The sequence below is a fragment of the Doryrhamphus excisus genome, chromosome 4 (genome assembly GCF_030265055.1).
Source record: "Doryrhamphus excisus isolate RoL2022-K1 chromosome 4, RoL_Dexc_1.0, whole genome shotgun sequence".
Classification (NCBI taxonomy): Eukaryota; Metazoa; Chordata; class Actinopteri; order Syngnathiformes; family Syngnathidae; genus Doryrhamphus; species Doryrhamphus excisus.
In genome coordinates, this window is record NC_080469.1 from 1325266 (window position 1) to 1346378 (window position 21113).

Below are 21113 nucleotides of genomic sequence, written 5' to 3' on the forward strand. Positions count from 1 at the left end.
GGCTCTGGGAAGATTCTCGAACAGGGGTGAGCAAACATTTTGATTTATAGGTCACACTGGGTTCAAACAAAAAATATATATATATCTTCTATTATATATTGTTTATCGCAGTTAATTTGTGTTTCTAAATGTGTTTTTTTTAACATTATTAGAGATCAAATAACACCCCTATAGTCACCTTTAGTGGACAAGCAAGTGAGGTCGAGGGTTTAGAGTGGATTTTTAGCAGCAACAGTAGCCCGTATTGGGGATTATTGTGCCAGTTGTGAGATCATTCAAAGCTGCAATAAAGGCCTGTTGTTTTGGTGATCAAGTCTGGTGCTTGTGCGTCTCAAATAACATTACAGAAACATTACTGACACATATTGACCAGTGTGGAGTACAACATATATATATATATATATATATATATATATATATATATACAGTATATATATATACAGTATATATATATATATATATATATATATATATATATATATATATATATATATATATATATATATATATATATATCAGGGCTATTTGTATTTGACTTAACCCTTGTATTATGTTACGGGTCAGTTTGACCCGTTTCAGTTTTTGTGTTGACCAAAGTACTGGTTATCCTTTCTTTTTCTTCATGAAATTTTGTGACTTTTCCTCATCTAGGGTCATGAACACAAAAACTGAAACGGGTCAAATTGATCCGTAACATAATACAAGGTTAACTAGCATGATTTGTTAACCCTTGTATTATGTTACGGGTCAATTAGACCCGTTTCAGTTTTTGTGTTGACCAAAGTACTGGTTATCCTTTCTTTTTCTTCATGAAATTTTGTGACTTTTCCTCATCTAGGGTCATTAACACAAAAACTGAAACAGGTCAAATTGACCCGTAACATAATGCAAGGGTTAACTACCATGATGCTAGCATGATTTGTTAACAAATCATGCTAGTTAACCTTGTTAACCTTAACTGAAACGGGTCAAATTGACCCGCAACATAATACAAGGGTTAACAAATCATGCTAGTTAACCTTGTTAACCTTAACTGAAACGGGTCAAATTGACCCGCAACATAATACAAGGGTTAACAAATCATGCTAGTTAACCTTGTTAACCTTAACTGAAACGGGTCAAATTGACCCGCAACATAATACAAGGGTTAATTTAGCCATTTTTTAACAGCATGATGCATGTCTTTGCACCATTAGGCCACTGGATGGCACTGTTGGGTTGTATTCCCCCTTCTCCTTCTGCAACCAAACAGCTGCTCGCTCACAGTCGATGGATTGACAACATTTTTTCCACCTATGTCATCGCTTGTTTACTTCCACTTTGAAAAACAATATGTGACAAAATCACAGTCAACATTATTGATCATAAACCTGCTTTGACTTGACTTTATAAAGACCCGTAGACAGGAAGTCTGCACATGACGTTATCCTTTTGAGATCCTTGTTTTCATGAAAAGACACACGCCTGGCTTTCTACACTAAACCTCTGAGATGAAGGTAAGAACAGAGCCAGCGAGTGTTTTTCCTAAGTCGACTTTGGTGCTTTATTCGAGACCGCATGAGGCTGGGAAGCGCGCCGCCCTTCAGGTGCTTAATAATTAAGCGAGTGCTAGTCACAGAGTGCAAGCGACGTGATGGAGGAAGTCAAGCAGAAGCTGAGAGCAGGCAGCGTGAACAACACGAGTGGCGTCTTCGTGTATTTGGGTGAAGAGAAGCACTGAAAGCTGGTCATGTGACTTCTTATTATGACATGTGATAATTAGCCCCCATATCGTTACCGTGTACTTTCCGTGAAGTCCTGGCTGGGGTTTGACCGCCACGCCCCCCCGACGGTCTGGGATGTTTGGTATAAAGTGGCGGCAGCACATCTGGAAGGCGGATCGGCAGGAGACTTGATGTCGACATTAAAGTTTCAGGTCGCATGGGGCTGTTTTACACGCCCGCCCGTCCCCGATTGATGCTGCACTGGAAAGCAGCCATCGGCGACTGCATGTCCGACATCAGGTTGCCGGTCTCCTGGTGCCACGGCGCCGCAAACAAGTGTTGGATTAGGTCCGCTGGGACTCACCACGACATAAGCTAACACGGGCCTGATGCTGTTCAAGTGGATGTCGTACACCAGGACCTCGAGAACGCACACATGCATAGTAATGATATAGTAATGATATAGTAATGATATAGTAATGATATTCTATGAATATGGAGGTGGCGGGAAGGTCCTTTATGCCAATCCTTCAAAGGTTACAAAACATCAAAACATCATCAGTAGCAGATTTTTCATGGCATGGCTGGTCCTGCGACTTATATAGAAAGGTGCTACTTACATATCAAAATAAACATGTTTGCTTTTTGGGAGACAATGAATGCAGCATGCTTTTTCTTATGGAATACATTCTAATACGCTTCTGCCTTGATGACTGTAAGTAATGTGTAAAGATAATCAATGTCAAATATTACCAGGATTTCACATTTAACAGGAAAATACTGCAATCAAAACAATGACACTGTATACCAGGGGTCTCAAACACGCGGCCCGCAGGACACTAGTTTGAGGCCCCCGCCTTGATATGAAAGTTCAATGTCAGTGCGGCCCGCGCAAGTTTGATATGGATGCTGTATGGTATCATGTACCCAGAAAAAAATATTACGTTTGATTCATGTTCATGTTAAAGGTTAAATAACTGTTAATAGTTATCCTCCCTATCCGTGTGGAAGTGGTAAGTTTTTGGCTATTTAAGTTGAAAGGAAATAACTTGAAGGCTACCGTTTAGGTGGCTAGCTCTCTAGTTTGCGAGTTAGCATGTGTCTCAAGACCCTGCAGTTGCGCAATATGTTGTAAATAAAAAGAGTATAAATGTGACTATAGTCGTGTTTTGTCATGTCTACAGGGCTCTAATAATGCTTTGTTCATTTTAATATGAAAAAAATCATTTGTCTACCCACCAACTATATGTGCTTTCTTAACTTTTTATTATTTGCCGTTTTATTATTATTATTATATTTATTTATTTATTACTGATTGATTGATTTTCTTTATTCTTGATTTGTTTATTTATTTTTCATCTTATTTTGTGAAGAAAAATAAAAAGTAAGATATTTGAGAACAGTGGAATGTTTTATCAGAGCTTTTATTGTAGAAAATCGAAACCAAAGCAAAGTTTATTCATTTTTTTGTTTTTTTTTGGAAAACCTGATGCGGCCCAGTCTCACCCAGACCCGAGCTCCAGTGGCCCCCAAGTAAATTGAGTTTGAGACCCCTGCTGTACACTTTCACAGAATTTACCTGTAAAAATCAAACACGTAATTGTACAGCAGGTGGCGCTATGATGCTCAATACGCAATCCGTCCTTTTCCCTTATTTGTATTTTGCTACTTTATTTGCCTTTTATTTTTTGTTTGCCTTTACTTTGGCCCTTTTGTCTCCTACAATAGCCTGCTTTGTCTTTATTCTGGAATTTGTTGCCACTTTTGTATGTATATACTTTTTGTATGTTCACTGTTTGTGTTCTGTTCCAATAATAAAAAAAAAAACTACGCAATTCGTCCTGAAATCGGTGCCGCGCATGCGCAAGGACTTCACTTCCTTTATTGGCAAATTTTTACGACAGCGCTTCTGCGACGTCACGTGATGTGGTAGTTGTTGCCAAAAAATAGGCTGTAGACTGCTTCTGCACATGCGCAGCACCGATTGCGTGTCCAGTACGGATTGTGTAGTGACAGTGCCACACCGTGAAGCTAGCTTTTTTTTTTTTTAACTTTGAGGACTTCCAAAACAGCTCCGATGTGGTTCCTGGTGAGTTCCCAGGGAGTTCATGAGCTCCCTCTGGTGGCCCTATGATTGGCTTTTGTCAAAGAAAAGGTTAATATTTGTCACGATGTTGTAAGACGTATTTAAAGGACCCAGTAGTGGTGCTTAACAAAAAGTCATAAATTAGCATGACTAAAGCTGGGCCATATGAACCAAAATTGGGTAATATGGGTGTTATTTCATGTATAGAGTGTTCTAATAATGTTAAAAACTGTGTTCAGAAGGTCTTAAAGAGGTTTTTTATGCTCTAACTACAAAAATATTCAAATTAGACATAAATAATCCTACTTCCTGAAAATGCACTTATCACGGTGGAGTTTGGAAACAATTAACCGCGATAAAGGAGGGATTACTGTTCATGATTCCTTATAGGGAAATTGATTCGGTTTTTGTACATTGTATTATTGTATTAAGCATGGATGTGTAATGTAGTACTTTGTAAAGTACACACAATTAGAACACATTTTAACTGGCATGTGTGGGGGTTTCCAAATGTGGACGTGTTTATGAAAGTAAATAAGTGTCTTTTTGATGATGTTTTCAGCAACATAAATGTTTTTGTGTATGTCGGGAGGTTGCTAATGGGTCTGAAGTCAAAGATTCGGAATCACGCAGGTGTCGGCAGACGGCACAGAAAAAGCTCTTTTCCTTGAGCTTATTTGAAAGAGCAGACCCTATCATTGGTTTGGAAGTCAAAGATGACCGCCTTGCCAGTCCCGATGCCTTTTCGGCAGATAAAAGTGATCTCCATGAAGCAAATGAAAAGCCGGCTGAATGGATCTCTGCTGCTCCCATCAGGGATCAGAGCGACATGCGCCCATGAAAGGCTGAGGGCATCGGAGCAAGGCTATTTTTCCTCAGACTTCGCCGTAACCGAGGCCGAGCCCTGCTTCATAGTCGATGATTCAATGCCATGCCCAAATGTTCCTCACCCCCATGCTGGAAGGGATCTGTTCCTCGCAAAATGACTTTTCACCCTAACCAAATCTTTCAGACTCTTTCTCTCGTCAACGTGGACACCACATTTTTAAAGACTGATTTTTTTTTTTTTAATGTGTTTTCCTTTGGTCCACAGCACTATCCTGTTACCTGGTTTCACCGTCTTCTACTTCATATCTTAGCATTTCTTTCAGAATTCATTTAGAAAGAATTCATACATTCATATTTAAAAAATAATTACAATTAAATAATGTAACAACAGTCGTCCCTCGTTTATCGCAGTTAATTGGTTACTGACCCAACTGTGATAAGTGAATTTCTCAGTCTTCATAAATGGAATATTTTCATAGACAGAGCGTACAAAAACCTGTTTACAACCTTTTAAATGTGTTTTTTTTTAACATTATTAGAGCATTATAAGCATGGAATAACACCCCTGTTGTCATCCATACCCAATATACTTGACATAATTGATTAGTTAATTGATTAGAGACCCCAACTGTGATAAGCGAATTTCTCAAAGTCTTCATAAATGGAATATTTTCATAGACAGAGCATACAAAAACCTGTTTACAACCTTTTAAATGTGTTTTTTTTTACATTATTAGAGCCTTATAGACATGGAATAACACCCCTATTGTCATCAATACCCATATACTTGACATAATTAATTAGTTAATTGATTAGAGGCCCCAACTGTGATAAGCGAATTTCTCAAAGTCTTCATAAATGGAATATTTTCATAGAAAACATACAAAAACCTGTTTACAACCTTTTAAATGTGTTTTTTTAACATTATTAGAGCCTTATAGGCCTGGAATAACACCCCTATTGTCATCCGTACCCAATATACTCAACATAATTAATTAGTTAATTGATTACAGACCCCAACTGTGATAAGCGAATTTCTCAATGTCTTCATAAATGGAATATTTTCATAGAAAACATACAAAAACCTGTTTACAACCTTTTAAATGTGTTTTTTTTACATTATTAGAGCCTTATAGACATGGAATAACACCCCTATTGTCATCCATACCCAATATACTCACCATAATTAATAGGTCATAACACATGTAAGCTTGTGTGGGTTGCTGTCAATGGTGGAGAGGGGGGCAACATTGGGGGTTCAGAGTTGAGTTTCAGCCTGGTAGTTACGGTCAGTAGACAAGGATCAGGGATTATTGTGCCTGTTGTGATATCAGTTAAAGCCCGCAATAAAAGCCTGTTGTTCTGGCCATCACGTGAACCTAAGGGTTCTCAATAATTATTTTGTTGTCATGCTCCCCCAAGAGACAGAAATGTTTTCAGCCCCCCCCCCCCCATTTATTTACCTGTACTGTACATATACTGTCTCCATATGACTTCATTTAGTCATATTCATTCTACAAAATCCATAATTTACGCTGAAAATATGCATATTTATGGACTAATAATAATCTGTATTCATTCATTCATTTTCTAACCGAGGGTGGAATTGAACTCCGGTCTCCTAGCTGTGTGGCCTGCACGCTAACCAGTCATCCTAATCCGTATTCAGCAGTATGTAATTAATCGTGATACAGATGTTATTTGAACACTTTTATAATATATACACTTGTGCTTATGTGGGGGTGGGTGATGTGGTAAATGTTGAAAGTACTCTAAATACAGGGTCAGTGTTGCGATTTTATGTTTTTTTTATTTCAAATGTAATAATTTAGTGATTTTGTCTTAAATTTGTTGGCAAATAATACAGCAAATAATAAAAAGTTAAGAAAGCACATATAGTTGGTGGGTAGACAAATGATTTTTTTCAGATTAAAATGAACAAAGCATTATTAGAGCCCTGTAGACATGACAAAACACGACTATAGTCACATTTATACTCTTTTTATTTACAACATATTGCGCAACTGCAGGGTCTTGAGACACATGCTAACTCGCAAACTAGAGAGCTAGCGACCTAAACGGTAGCCTTCGAGTTATTTCCTTTCAACTTAAATAGCCCAAAACTTACCACTTCCACACGGATAGGGAGGATAACTATTAACAGTTATTTAACCTTTAACATGAACATGAATCAAAACGTAATAATTTTTTTCTGGGTACATGATACCATACAGCATCCGTATCAAACTTGCACGGGCCGCACTAACATTAAACTTTCATATCAAGGCGGGGGCCTCAAAGTAGTGTCGTGCGGGCCACATTTGGCCCGCGGGCCGCATGTTTGAGACCCCTGATTTAGAGTTTTTTTTCTGTTTATTTAGACCACGCGTGCTGTTATGGTTGCATTTCGGAGTGTCCCTGAATGCACCTTGCATAGGTGTTTGTGAATTAGTACTATATGTAGTGTTGGAATTGCACTGCTGTTGATGCGTTCAGGGCCGAATAAAGTTGTAAAATAGAATGGGACTGCGTGAGTGTGTGGGTCATGAGAGACAGGTAAGGCTCGCAATGATGCGTGTGCATGTTCGATGCTGTATTATAATGTAATTAAGGTGATTAAAGTTTGAAGGAAGGTGATATCATGTCGTTGCGTGACACAAAGTACTATTTGTTCTTTTCGCGCTGATAAGAAGAAAAATCGACACTGGTCCTATTCAACGCATCGCGCTTTGTTGAGGGCTCTTGACTTTGTTGAGATGACAAACGGTGGAGTGCCGTGCCATGTTTGAGGCCTTCTTCAAGGTCTGCGCTGAATGCCGCCTCAATTTGTCATCCCTGGCGTCTTTAAACACTCTCGGCGTACAAAACGCCAAATGCTGCCTGAAAAGTTACTTCCCTTGTCAGCCCGTCATAAATTATCAAAGCTTTTAGAGGGGAAACAAGCAGCGCACAAATAACACCCTGCCCCCACTCCGCCAACCTCCCTGCTCATTTAAGAGCTTTCATTTATGGCTGTAACCATGGCAACTATCTCTTTGCTGAAGCAGCCACCACGCACACACACACGTCCATCGGTTACTGTAAAGATACGCAACTAAACATCTGCACGACATCGACTTTTGACAACTTGAACCTGAAAGTGGAAACTTCTACCCACGGTAAACGATAACGAAATGAACACCTAATTGTGGTTGTTGTGCCTCAAGAGATGGAGAATGACCGTCATGCTAACGCTATCTGTTTCATAAGATGTTCAAAGACGCCATCCAATGGTGGTTTCTCCACCAATGGACTAGGAAACTAGTGTGGCAAACGCCTCATTCTTCCATTTTGCATCATTCTACTTAAGTATTATTCCACTTATGAACTATTCTGCCTATGTATTCTTCCATCTACATCAGGGGTCTCAAACTTGCGGAGACGCTAGTTTGAGGCCCCCCACCTTGATACCAAAGTTTAATGTTGAAAATGACAGCTTAAAGCTGTGTGCACACCGGACACAATTAACATGATTTTTGCCCCGCAAATACCGTTACCCTACCTTGTTACCCCGCCCTGTTTTGCTATGGATTAGCAATGAAGCTAAAGGCTTATGACGCTGGGTACAAATAAATAAACAAGGAATGATTTGGAATAAAAAAACGTAAAATACACGTCAAGATAAAGCATCTCATCAAACATGTTGTTAAAGTTACCACGCTGCTCCCAAATGGAACTGAGTACGATGCTAACTTGCTAATTGGGTCAAATTATTAAGTTTTATTAATGTTCATGTTAAAGGTTAAATAACTGTTAATACTGTACATTTCAATCTGAAAAAAATAATTTCTCTACCAACTTCTTGTTTTATTATTATTTTACTTATTTATTACTGATTGATTGATTTATTGTCTTTATTCTTAATTTGTTTATTTTTTTTATCTTATTTTGTGTATATAAAAAATAAAAATTAAGATATTTGAGAACAGTGGAATGTTTTATTAGATATTTTGGTGTGGAAAACCGGAACCAAAGTACTGAAAAAGTGTAGGGTATAGCAGAAGCAAAAGCATTTTTTTATAGATTTTTTTACAGTTTTTAATAAATGCATTTTGTTTTTCTGTTTTTTTGAAAACCTGATGCAGGCCGGCTTCACCCAGAACCTAGTTCCGGTGGCCCCCAGTGAATTGAGTTTGAGACCCCTGATCTACATATTATTTGTATTACTCCACCTACGTAACCATCACCTACATATTGTCCCAGGTACGTATCAATCAACTTATATAAAGTACTTTCCAGTTTGCATAGTCTTCCGCCTACATACGCTTCTGCCTACATGTCATTCTGCTTATGTAATCATCCATTCATGGTTTTACAGCTAAAAAAATGTGTTATTTTTAAATATCTTCATTGAAAATCCAATCAAAAGAGAAATTTTAAACCATACAATAGAACACAATGAAAGTGGCGTGAACCTCCACTTTCACACTTAAGTGTTTCAGATCATGAAACAACCTTAAATATTAGTCTCTGGCAACACAACCGAACACCAAATGCAGTTTTTAAATGACAATATTATTCAAGAAGAAAAACAAACGTGATTGTTCTCCGGTTAAAACAGAACCTGACTGTGGTTTATAACACCTGAGTTCAAGTGGAAAAGGTTTTAAAGCCATTTCTAAAGCTTTGGGACTCCTGCAAACCACAGTGAGAGCCATATCATCTTTGAAAATGATGTTCAACAGAATTATTTTTTTCTGTTCTGTTGGGGAACGTCAACTAGGACGGACTTTACCGTTACTCATTTCTTGTAGTTACTTACAATCAACTCCATAAATGGTTCTTATTCCCCAATATGGACCTCAGCTATAGGAGTAGCCCAAGCGTTCTATATGCGCTGAAACGCACAAAGCACTGAAAAAGTTTGTATATTTTTCTGTTTTTAATAAATGCGTTTTTTTTGGGGGGGGGGGGTTGAAAACCTGATGCGGCCCAGCCTTGCCCAGACCCTAGCTCCAGTGGCCCCCAGGTAAATTGAGTTTAAGACCCCTGCCATAGATGAATCCATTAACTCTCACATTGGGCATGCATAATATTCTATTGACTAAGTAGATATGTGTATATTTAGTTATTTCATATATCATACATCTAACATCCAAACTACCAATTTTACACATCCCAAATTTCCCAATTTCTCTCCAAATTATCCTCAAGTTGTTGATTGTATTGTGATTGTAGTGTGTGTATGCAAATGAGGCTACAACGTAATAATATTCAATCCTCAATTGTTGCTTGTAACAAAACAGCAATAAATCTATGAGAAGTCACGTGACATACATGACTTCCGTATGAAACAACACAAACGAGACAGCAGGTCAAGGAAATATCCCATAACTCAAAACAGTAACGAGACAACAACAAAAAAAAAGCAATATTTGATGTTTTACTGACATCTGCTGGACAAACACCGACACTGCACTTTCAAATCCTGGGCAATATGGGACTCTGATGAAAATCATTGATGTTTTACTGATTGTCTTATTCGGATTTTTGCATTTTGTCAAGCTTGTTTTTATTTATTTAGACATTATGTGTATTTATGTAATATTTCCTATTATTACAATGCTACATTATATGTATATATATTTGTATATATATATATATACGTATATATATATATATATATGTATATATTTACATTCATCTGTTTGAAAGGCGGCATGGTCGAGTGGTTAGCGCGCAGACCTCACAGCTAGGAGACCAGGGTTCAATTCCACCCTCGGCCATACTCTGGAGCGACTTATGTATGTTTTTTTATCCTAATTATGCATTTTTGGCCTTGTGCGACTTATACTCCGGAGCGACTTATGTATGTTTTTTTTCTTATCTAATTATGCATTTTTGGCCTTGTGCGACTTATACTCCGGAGCGACTTATGTATGTTTTTTCTTATCTAATTATGCATTTTTGGTCTTGTGCGACTTATACTCTGGAGCGACTTATGTATGTTTTTTTCTACCTAATTATGCATTTTTGGCAACTTATACTCCGGAGCGACTTATGTATGTTTTTTTCGACCTAATTATGCATTTTTGGCCTTGTGCGACTTATACTCCGGAGCGACTTATGTATGTTTTTTTCTACTTAATGATACATTTTTGGCCTTGTGCGACTTATACTCCGGAGCGACTTATGTATGTTTTTTTCTACCTAATTATGCATTTTTGGCCTTGTGCAACTTATACTCCGGAGCGACTTATGTATGTTTTTTTCTACCTAATTATGCATTTTTGGCCTTGTGCGACTTATATTCTGGAGCGACTTATGTATGTTTTTTTCTATCTAATTATGCATTTTTGGCCTTGTGCGACTTATACTCCGGAGCGACTTATGTATGTTTTTTTCTTATCTAATTATGCATTTTTGGCCTTGTGCGACTTATACTCCGGAGCGACTTATGTATGTTTTTTTTCTTATCTAATTATGCATTTTTGGCCTTGTGCGACTTATACTCCAGAGCGACTTATGTATGTTTTTTTTCTACCTAGTTGTGTATTTTTGGCACATTCCACATTCCTCCCACATTCCAAAAACATGCTAGGTTAATTGACGACTCCAAATTGTCCATAGGTATGAATGTGAGTGTGAATGGTTGTTTGTCCAGGGTGTACCCCGCCTCAGCTGGGATAGGCTCCAGCACTCCCAGTGAGGAAAAAGCAGTAGAAAATGAATGAATGTTTGAAAGACCACAGTCTGGACTATGTCTAAAAAGATGAGGATACAGTATACATAATACTAAAAATCACAATACACGATTTATTGGTAAACATTGATAAATGATGCGGCAACCAAATCTCACACAATATCATAACACGTCAGGAATATCCAAACAGATGCGAATATACATGCAAAACAAGACTATTTTTATAGTCGTTTCTAACCTGCAAGGCATCCTGGGAAGCCCACATGCAGGAAGTGACCCAGCATGCTTTGTGGGTTAGACATGGCTATATTCTAGTATTGTTTTGCATGGATATTAGTGTGTAAGCATCTATTTGGATACCTCAGTCAGTTCCATTGTGTTACTTTTGGTTGCAATCAATCAAACTTTATTGGTATTTTTCAAATGTGTATATTATTGCCATACATATGGGAGCCTCAGTGGACGTCTACTGCTAGCTACATCTGTAGCGTGTCGATTGTTTCCGTGTTAAGTCCCACCTGACATGTCTGAAGTCGTGATTGTAGCCGGGCTAGATGTTGGCTTGGGAGGGGTCGGTAGAATGCGTGCAAGCGGGTGTTTGCTGATGCTGGCTGGTGTTGTCTGATGTGTTCTCTTCCGGTTTCTTTGAGGACTGGGGGTGTGAATGTCTGTCAGAATTGTGGGCCAACATGATGCTCACCTTCCGCTGGTGGGCCAGAGCCTCTTCCTTGTCGTTCAGCTGCGGGCAGGTAAAACACCAACGTCATTTGTTTATTCATTTATTTCCACTAGACATTCGGTCTACTGTAGATATGAAAATGTACACAACTTTACTACAGGAAATTGCCGTTAATTGGCTCCAGGCCCAACAGGGATTCATTCATTTCTGCCAATCAGGATTCCTTATTTATAAACTGAATATTTTTGCAGTGAGAGCATAGAAAACCTGTTTATGACCTTTCTAAAAACAGTTTATTGTGCCTGTTTTGAGCTCATTCAAACCTCTCTGAATGCGCCTTCTGAATGCCTTATGTTTGTATTTTACTTCAATCAGCCTGTGAGGGAGCTGCCAATCCTCCCTCACTGATCAGGTGTACGTATGCCCCACCTACACACTGTCATGTTTCTATTTGTGTATATAATTGGCTTTTGTTATTTACATATATTCTGGTTAGTACTTATATTTGTTTGCCATTTAAGTTGTTTAATTGCCACTTTGGTTTAGTTTTTAATTGAAGTAATTGGTTTTGTTCCTAATTTTTAACAAAAAAAAGGGTACCTTTTAGACCAGTGGTCTCAAACATGCGGCCCGCGGACTAGTTTGAGGCCCCCGCCTTGATATGAAAGTTTAATGTCAGTGCGGCCCGCGCAAGTTTGATATGGATGCTGTATGGTATCATGTACCCAGAAAAAATTATTACGTTTGATTCATGTTCATGTTAAAGGTTAAATAACTGTTAATAGTTATCCTCCCTATCCGTGTGGAAGTGGTAAGTTTTTGGCTATTTAAGTTGAAAGGAAATAACTTGAAGGCTACCGTTTAGGTCGCTAGCTCTCTAGTTTGCGAGTTAGCATGTGTCTCAAGACCCTGCAGTTGCGCAATATGTTGTAAATAAAAAGAGTATAAATGTGACTATAGTCGTGTTTTGTCATGTCTACAGGGCTCTAATAATGCTTTGTTCATTTTAATATGAAAAAAATCATTTGTCTACCCACCAACTATATGTGCTTTCTTAACTTTTTATTATTTGCCCTTTTATTATTATTATTATTATATTTATTTATTACTGATTGATTGATTTTCTTTATTCTTGATTTGTTTATTTATTTTTCTTCTTATTTTGTGTAGAAAAATAAAAAGTAAGATATTTGAGAACAGTGGAATGTTTTATCAGAGCTTTTATTGTAGAAAATTGGAACCAAAGCGAAGTTTTTTACATTTTTTTGTTTTTAATAAATGCGTTTTTTTTGGAAAACCTGATGACCATAAATTTTGGTTTCAGTTTTCGTCAAACCTTTAGGAAGGAAGGTATAGCATACAGCACGTACTATATATGTATATAAGGATGTATGCATATTGATATAAGCATCTTACCAAGTCTAGAAGTTTATACAGGGTATCAGGAAGGTCGTCAGCCATCTTGGCTTCCATACCGAATGGAAGTAAGTCTCTCAACCTCTGGTTTATACTTATTAATGGACCCCGATTATGACCTGCAAAGACAATACACTTTGAGGGGGCTCGAAGAAATGAAACAGTAAGACGTTAGCATGTGTAGCATTAATCATGACAGCAGGACTTGCCTTTTAGGACGTTGTCTTCGGCCAGCATCATGAGGTATTCACTGCGTTTCTTTATCTGCTGTTCAAACGCAATGCGAAAAGCGTCTGCAACCATCAAGGCTTCCTCTCGCTTCGAACGCTCAGCATCCAGCTGTTGAATGTCGGGGAAAATATGCTTTGCTATTGCACTTGTAAAATGCTTTGTGTTTCGTGGGGTGGAGGCGGGGCCGGCAGCATACACACAGAGGTTATATACGTATTTAATATTTTTTCATTGTGCTTTTTTTTTAAAGCAATGTTAAAATCTCGTGCCGTCTCATTCTCGTAGAACTAATCTTGTGTATGGTCTCATCTGTGGAGGGTCTCATGACACATTTGGTGTCCAGGCATGTGAGTCTGCCCTTAATTTTCTCTGTCACTCACCCCTCCGCCATGTAGGAGAGCATATGTGGTTTCCTACATTATTTTCATTATTATATTTTAATATCAGGTTGTATTGACTTCCCTCCTCTTATTAAATTCTACCTCATTATTATTATTATTATTATTATTATCATTATTATTATTATTATTAATAATAATAAGTACATCCTCAGATCCCTGCTTGTCAAGAATGGTGAAAAAAAATTTTTTTTTACATCCTCCCTCACCAAACCCTCCGTTTTCAGCTCAACATTTGCAATAAAAGTTGTAATTAATACATTAGATATGTACAATCATTCCTCCCTATATAAAGTGCAGTTGTAAATAAACACAACATCTTGTGTTTTACCTCCTGTTGCAGCTGAATGAGCTGCTTTCTGCTAGCAGCAGCTATTTGGTTGCACGGACATGGTTGGGGAACCGCATGACTCCTGCAGGCTTCCAACACCACAAGCTGAAAAACACACACAAGCAGGTCTTAACAATAAGAATATCATACTTATAACTGTCCAACCATACAGAAAATGTCAAATAAATTTGTCAATTTGATTTATTCTTGGCCCTAAGTAAAGCATTTCAAGCATACAGTAAAATTAGCTAAATTAGCTTTGGTTCCAATTTTCTACAAGAAAAGCTCTGATAAAACATTCCACTGTTCTCAAATATCTTACTTTTTATTTTTCTACACAAAATAAGATGAAAAATAAATAAACAAATCAATCAATCAGTAATAAATAAATAAATATAATAATAATAATAATAAAAAGTTAAGAAAGCACATATAGTTGGTGGGTAGACAAATGATTTTTTTCATATTAAAATGAACAAAGCATTATTAGAGCCCTGTAGACATGACAAAACACGACTATAGTCACATTTATACTCTTTTTATTTACAACATATTGCGCAACTGCAGGGTCTTGAGACACATGCTAACTCGCAAACTAGAGAGCTAGCGACCTAAACGGTAGCCTTCAAGTTATTTCCTTTCAACTTAAATAGCCAAAAACTTACCACTTCCACACGGATAGGGAGGATAACTATTAACAGTTATTTAACCTTTAACATGAACATGAATCAAACGTAATCATTTTTTCTGGGTACATGATACCATACAGCATCCATATCAAACTTTTAAACATTAAACTTTCATATCAAGGCGGGGGCCTCAAACTAGTGTCCTGCGGGCCACATTTGGCCGCGTGTATAGTTTATATATAGTTTATAATAGATACAAAATCAGGTGTTCGTACCTCCTGGAGGCTGGTGTCGACGTAGTGAGGTTCGTTTCTTTGGAAAGCCCTCTGCTCCTTCACATTCAGCATGGAAAACATCTCCAAGCACTGCCGCCTTAACACTAAACACCCATGGAGAGACACACACGTCAACACATCCTTCACATTTCAACAACCTTTGCTTCTTCTCAAGGGACAACATGATAGCAACTTGGATACACTTTAGAGTCGTCCAGTGTTTCCTCCATACATTCATTTATTTGTTTGTGTCACAACTACAAAAATTAATGGAATTGCTTTATTATTGTCCCTGGAGAATGCATAATCACGTAGTATTTGTGGCCCATAGCTCTTTTTTATTGGGCCACAGCACATTCTAAAACACAATTAACAAGAAACAGCAGAAATAGGAAAAAACAGCAGTAATTTCATGTGAATGGAGTCTAAATATTAGGAGAAAAAAATTGTCAAAATTGACAAAAAAAAGTCAATTTGACAAGAATAAAGTCAGAATATTATTAGGAAAAACATTGACTTTTTACTACAGTAAACCTCGGATATATCGGACTCGGATATATCGGAAATTCGCTCACAACGGACAGATAAAAAAAGAACCGATTTTTCTGTAATGCATTTCCAATAAAAATTCATTGCATATATCGGATTTTTTATAACGGATTTCGCCTATTTCGGACAAAATCTCCAGTCCCGTTCCAATGCATTTCCATGAAATTTCCCTCGCATATATCGGATGGCCGCATCGTGGCGCTCCCGATTCGCCGAATGGTGACAGGCCGCTATACGACGTCATTTGCAGCGTTTGCAGCGTTGCCTGCGCGTCCAGGTACATTGGAAACATAGTCAAGGAAGTGCCTTTTTATAACGGATAAAATCCCATTTACGCATATACCGGATATAAATCCCATATATGCGTAAAACGGACATTTTCCGGTATACGCATATAACGGATTTCGCTTATATCGGACAAAACCAGTGGGAACAATTGAATCCGATATATCCGTGGTTTACTGTATTTGTGGCCCTTAGCTCTTTTTTATTGGGCCACAGCACATTCTAAAACACAATTAACAAGAATCAGCAGAAATAGGAAAAAACAGCAGTAATTTCATGTGAATGGAGTATAAATATTAGGAGAGAAAAATTGTCAAAATTGACAAAAAAAAAAAGTCGATTTGACAAGAATAAAGTCATAATATTATTAGGAAAAACATTGACTTTTTACTATCATAAAGTTGAAAAAAGATTTCTAGATTTCTAATGTTGTAATATTATGAGAGAAAAAAAAGCAAAGAATGAAGTTGCAAATTTGTAAAATTTGGTTCTGAATAGTGTGATTGGCTGGCGACCATAATAATATTACAAGAATTTTTATTTTCCATAATATTACAAGAATATTATGGAAAATAATGTCATAACATTTGTAATGGAAATCTAGCTACAAAAAAGTGACAAAAAACAGCAACAAGAGAAATGGTAGAATTTGCAAAAAATATATAAAATAATATAAAAATATAATATTTTTTTATATATAAAAATATAATATTAATATATAGTATAAATTAAGGAGAAAAAAATCCCACCAATAATACGCTTCTTCATCTGTATCACAAAGCTGAGGTGCTTAAATATATATCACTAATCTACATGGGTTGCTTTGCAAAATATGAAACATCAAATGGTTTCATTTTTCCGTATGGTATTTTGTACCAGAATGAAACGTACCAGAATTTTCTGCTTGGACGTTCTGAAGTTCTTTGTCTCTGTTCTCAAGTTGGGCCGTCAGGGTCTTGTTCTCAGCCAAGATTCTGACTCCAATCACAGTCAAGTTAGGAAATATTGGAGTCAGTTATAACCATATCATAGATTTGATATTATTATTCTGACCTGCTGTATCGTTGCTCCCACGACTGCTCACACTTCTTCATCTGCAGCTGGTTGAAGCTCACCTCCCACTGCAAGGTGTTGACTTCCTGGAGGACCATGGAATGCAAAAGCACTAATTATTAGAGCGCTGATTATGTCTAGCTTGGTGATTGTAGTTGACTGCTCTTCACCAGATATTAGCAATGTAGAAGGTACACACACATATATATATATATATATATATTATATTCAGTATGAATGATTTAAATAGTATGTTATAAGCAGGTAATAGAACACATATTACCGTCTCCAGTGCTTTTGACCTCTCTTCGCTTTTCTGCAGCAGGCTTTTCGTGTGAGTCGTGGCTTTGTCAAGGATGGCCTACGTGAACAACAGTCTTGGGGTCAAAAGATCTTGTCTATCTCTGTATTACCCCACGTTTTCTTTTCTCTTCTTATCTATCCCCTCCTGCTCTGCTCCAAATTTGCATAACAAATTTGCATCAAATAAAGTCAAATAATTAATAATCTATATAACAGGGAAAAGTGTAGCTTACTCTTTTCCCCGACGGAGCAAATCTATTCGACAATACTATCTGCCCAATGCCTGGACAGGACAAAAAAATAAAAATACTTCATGTACTTCCATGATAGCTGAATTTCCGCACAGGATTCCTTGTTTATAAATGGAATATTTCCATAGTAGAGCATAGAAAACCTGTTTCTGACCTTCTAAATGTGTTTTTAACAATGTCAGAGCTCTCTAGTCATAAAATAACACCCCTAGAGTCACCATTACACTAATAATACCCAATATAGTAGACATAATAAGAAAAATAAGACATAAGTAAGACTAGGTAAATGCATAATTTGGGCAAAAAATACATAAAAGGTGCTTTAATATGATTTTATTTACTAATAATAGGCGAGCATGACAGTATAGAGCAGGGGTCTCAAACATGCGGCGGCCTTGATATGAAAGTTTAATGTTAGTGCGGCCCGCGCAAGTTTGATATGGATGCTGTATGGTATCATGTACCCAGAAAAAATGATTACGTTTGATTCATGTTCATGTTAAAGGTTAAATAACTGTTAATAGTTATCCTCCCTATCCGTGTGGAAGTGGTAAGTTTTTGGCTATTTAAGTTGAAAGGAAATAACTTGAAGGCTACCGTTTAGGTCGCTAGCTCTCTAGTTTGCGAGTTAGCATGTGTCTCAAGACCCTGCAGTTGCGCAATATGTTGTAAATAAAAAGAGTATAAATGTGACTATAGTCGTGTTTTGTCATGTCTACAGGGCTCTAATAATGCTTTGTTCATTTTAATCTGAAAAAAATCATTTGTCTACCCAACAACTATATGTGCTTTCTAAATTTTCAATTATTTGCCGTTTTATTATTATTATTATATTTATTTATTTATTACTGATTGATTGATTTTCTTTATTCTTGATTTGTTTATTTATTTTTCATCTTATTTTGTGTAGAAAAATAAAAATTAAGATATTTGAGAACAGTGGAATGTTTTATCAGAGCTTTTATTGTAGAAAATCGGAACCAAAGCAAAGTTTATTAATTTTTCTGTTTTTAATAAATGCATTTTTTTTTTTTTTTTTTTTTAGAAAACCTGATGCGGCCCAGCCTCGCCCAGACCCTAGCTCCAGTGGCCCCCAGGTAAATTAAGTTTGAGACCCCTGGTATAGAGTATATTTGAAAAAACAGGAGTGAAGCCACTCACTTAATATATACTGTATATTGTTTTTTACCACAACTCTTGTGTATTCGCAATGTCACAATTCAGACGTAAAACAAAGACTGGCTTTACCTTTCCTTGCAGAATCTTCAGAGCTTCAAATTTGCCTTCCAGGTAACGACGCGCCACGTCCAGCTCACACATTAACACGTTAATCACCTGCCAAACGAAGCAGAATCACTATCTCCAAATGCACCTTTGTCAATTCTTACTGTGCTTCCCACCTCGCAGGATTCTTGCAGTCGGACTCTCAAGTCTTCCTTGGACATGTCAGTCAGCGAGTCTGCTGCTTTGATGAAAGTTGCGTTCAAAGTCAGAGATGAAAAGATGTTTCCATGACCACAGTAACAGAACAAACATGGCTGTGTGAAGTCTCATCACCATTGAACGGCACCTTCCAACCTTGCTGCCAGTCCGCAGTCATCAGTTTGGATGTCCAGGCTGCTTCCCGTGCCTGGTTGCTGCTTCGGTACGAGTCTGCATCGGGTGAGATGGTCCCCGGAGGCCCCGTGAGGTTTTGGCTCTTCTTTCTGTTGGAACAGGAATTTGTCCTGATTGTGGTCCCATCGCCCAGATCTCCATCCACCATGTCGTCATCCAGGCTGAAGACCTCAGCGACCTCTTGCATCATCAGGACAATGTCTGCATGATGTTCAAAACATGCATCATCATCTCAAGGTTCGTACCATCACTCATAACATTAAAAATGTAAATTTTAATATTTTTTAATTATTATATTTTTATTTATTACCAAGTCTAATATTTTTATTTTTATTTATTATATTTTTTATTATTAGCATAAACATTGGTCTTTGCTCCCCCTCCCAATTTTTTGCATTTTAAACTGTCTTGATATTTGATATCAACTATATACCTTAATATACGATACCTTGATAATTCTAATAATATTTAATATTATTAAAATTTCATACAAATTATTTGTAATTAACATTTTTTTTCAATATTTGAACTACTTGTTTCTCATAATATCACAACGTTGTTCTCGTAAAATTACCACCTGTTACGGTAATACGGTAATTGCCGTAATGCTGCCAACAGGCGCTGGAGCCCGAGCAACTTAGCCATAACAAAGTTGTTTCATATAATCGCCAAACAGGAAACACAAAACCAAAATAAGAGCACGGCACCGGAAACTCCGTAAAACAAAGCAAAACCAAAAACCTACCTACCTGTCATCTGTTCTAAACAACTACTAACACTACTGCACACAAGATTAGCGACGTTAATATTACCAACCAAAGTACTAAGTACTAAACACGGTTACACGGTTAACTTTACATTCTTACTACGTAACCTAACAAACACTGTACATTATGCTAGCTAGCTGGTACAAAGACAAAGAGTTTGACAATATTCGAACAATATAAGAAGAGTAGCCTACCTGTCGGAGAGAGGACGTTTGCCTAGCTTGAAGTTGAAAGTGTACAGGAAGCAATGTCGCCAAGAGGGATATTTAAAAGAGGTCTGCCAAGTCAATATTGAAATAAAGGGTGTGTTGTCTGTGCGAGAGAACGAGAAAGTAAGAGAGAGAGAGAGAGAGAGAGAGAGAGAGAGAATAACACCGGCAATGACAGTGTTTACAGCGGTTCATTATATCACGTTATTCAACAGTGCATTTTACGAGGTGACAGTGAACATATCAAATGGTACATGATAAACATCTTACAAAAGTGTTTGTATACTAAATAATAGATTAGCAACAAATTCATCTGTATAGTGGTTTCTATTCGGTACGCACTACAAATGGAATGATATGTTTTATATTTATATAAATAAGTAGACTGTGCTGTGTTCAGTTCTGGCAAGAAGTGTTGCAACAGCGCCTATTCCTGGAGCATGTTGGCACGTGCAGGTCTCTTCAGGCAACGCCCACCACTTCCGTTGAGGAACGTACCACTGAGACACGGTTTTGTACGGTTAAAATTTTAAATTGTAGATACATTTTGAACATGGAAAAAAATATATACTTTTATTTAAACTATGATTGTGTGCTTGTGTGTGTGTGTGTAAAACCCTTCTCGTGTCTGGGGACACGCACGTGCAACACATTTTTGACCAATCATGTAAGGCCTGAACAGAAAAACGACGGCTCATTCACTAAAAGAGCCGAAGTTTAAAGAACCGACTCGTTCACGAGCGATACTTCACTCAGAGGCACAGCAGTACAAGATCATCAGACATTAATCTGCTGCCTTTATGTTGCAGTTTGTTCATTAT

The 21113-nt window shown here is 37.3% G+C and overlaps 1 protein-coding gene and 1 long non-coding RNA gene across 4 annotated transcripts; one reads left to right on the top strand and one right to left on the bottom strand.

The window, feature by feature from the left end:
* Positions 1 to 3761: 3761 nt before the first annotated feature.
* Positions 3762 to 19475, top strand: LOC131127859 (uncharacterized). The gene is made up of 7 exons (XR_009129567.1): positions 3762 to 3792; positions 8742 to 8859; positions 11950 to 12048; positions 18745 to 18796; positions 18960 to 18989; positions 19107 to 19344; positions 19450 to 19475. It is a non-coding gene; the product is annotated as an uncharacterized LOC131127859 (long non-coding RNA).
* On the bottom strand, positions 8659 to 20735 carry ccdc125 (coiled-coil domain containing 125). 3 transcript variants are annotated; one of them, XM_058070142.1, is made up of 12 exons: positions 20278 to 20735; positions 19257 to 19517; positions 19100 to 19164; positions 18948 to 19034; positions 17429 to 17506; positions 17146 to 17231; positions 16984 to 17066; positions 15259 to 15362; positions 14355 to 14459; positions 13604 to 13733; positions 13395 to 13513; positions 8659 to 12038 (listed from the first exon to the last, which is right to left on the bottom strand). In XM_058070142.1, exons 2-12 carry the CDS (start codon positions 19504 to 19506, stop codon positions 11850 to 11852), a joined length of 1296 nt encoding a protein of 431 aa, XP_057926125.1. In that variant the 5' UTR covers positions 19507 to 19517; positions 20278 to 20735; the 3' UTR covers positions 8659 to 11849. The 3 variants fall into 3 exon arrangements, with proteins under 3 accessions (XP_057926125.1, XP_057926127.1, XP_057926126.1); XM_058070144.1 differs by having other exon boundaries at positions 19100 to 19161; positions 20278 to 20734; XM_058070143.1 differs by lacking the exon at positions 20278 to 20735 and having other exon boundaries at positions 19257 to 20246.
* Positions 20736 to 21113: the final 378 nt, after the last annotated feature.

Excerpts from the sequence above, each read along its gene's own strand:
- ccdc125 (XM_058070142.1), bottom strand. The coding sequence starts at position 19,506 with ATGATGCAAGAGGTCGCTGAGGTCTTCAGCCTGGATGACGACATGGTG. Across the intron at positions 19,165-19,256 it reads TTGGAAGGTGCCGTTCAATG|CAGCAGACTCGCTGACTGAC; the intron begins GTGATGAGACTT and ends CTTTCATCAAAG. Across the intron at positions 13,734-14,354 it reads TCATTCAGCTGCAACAGGAG|CTGGATGCTGAGCGTTCGAA; the intron begins GTAAAACACAAG and ends GACATTCAACAG.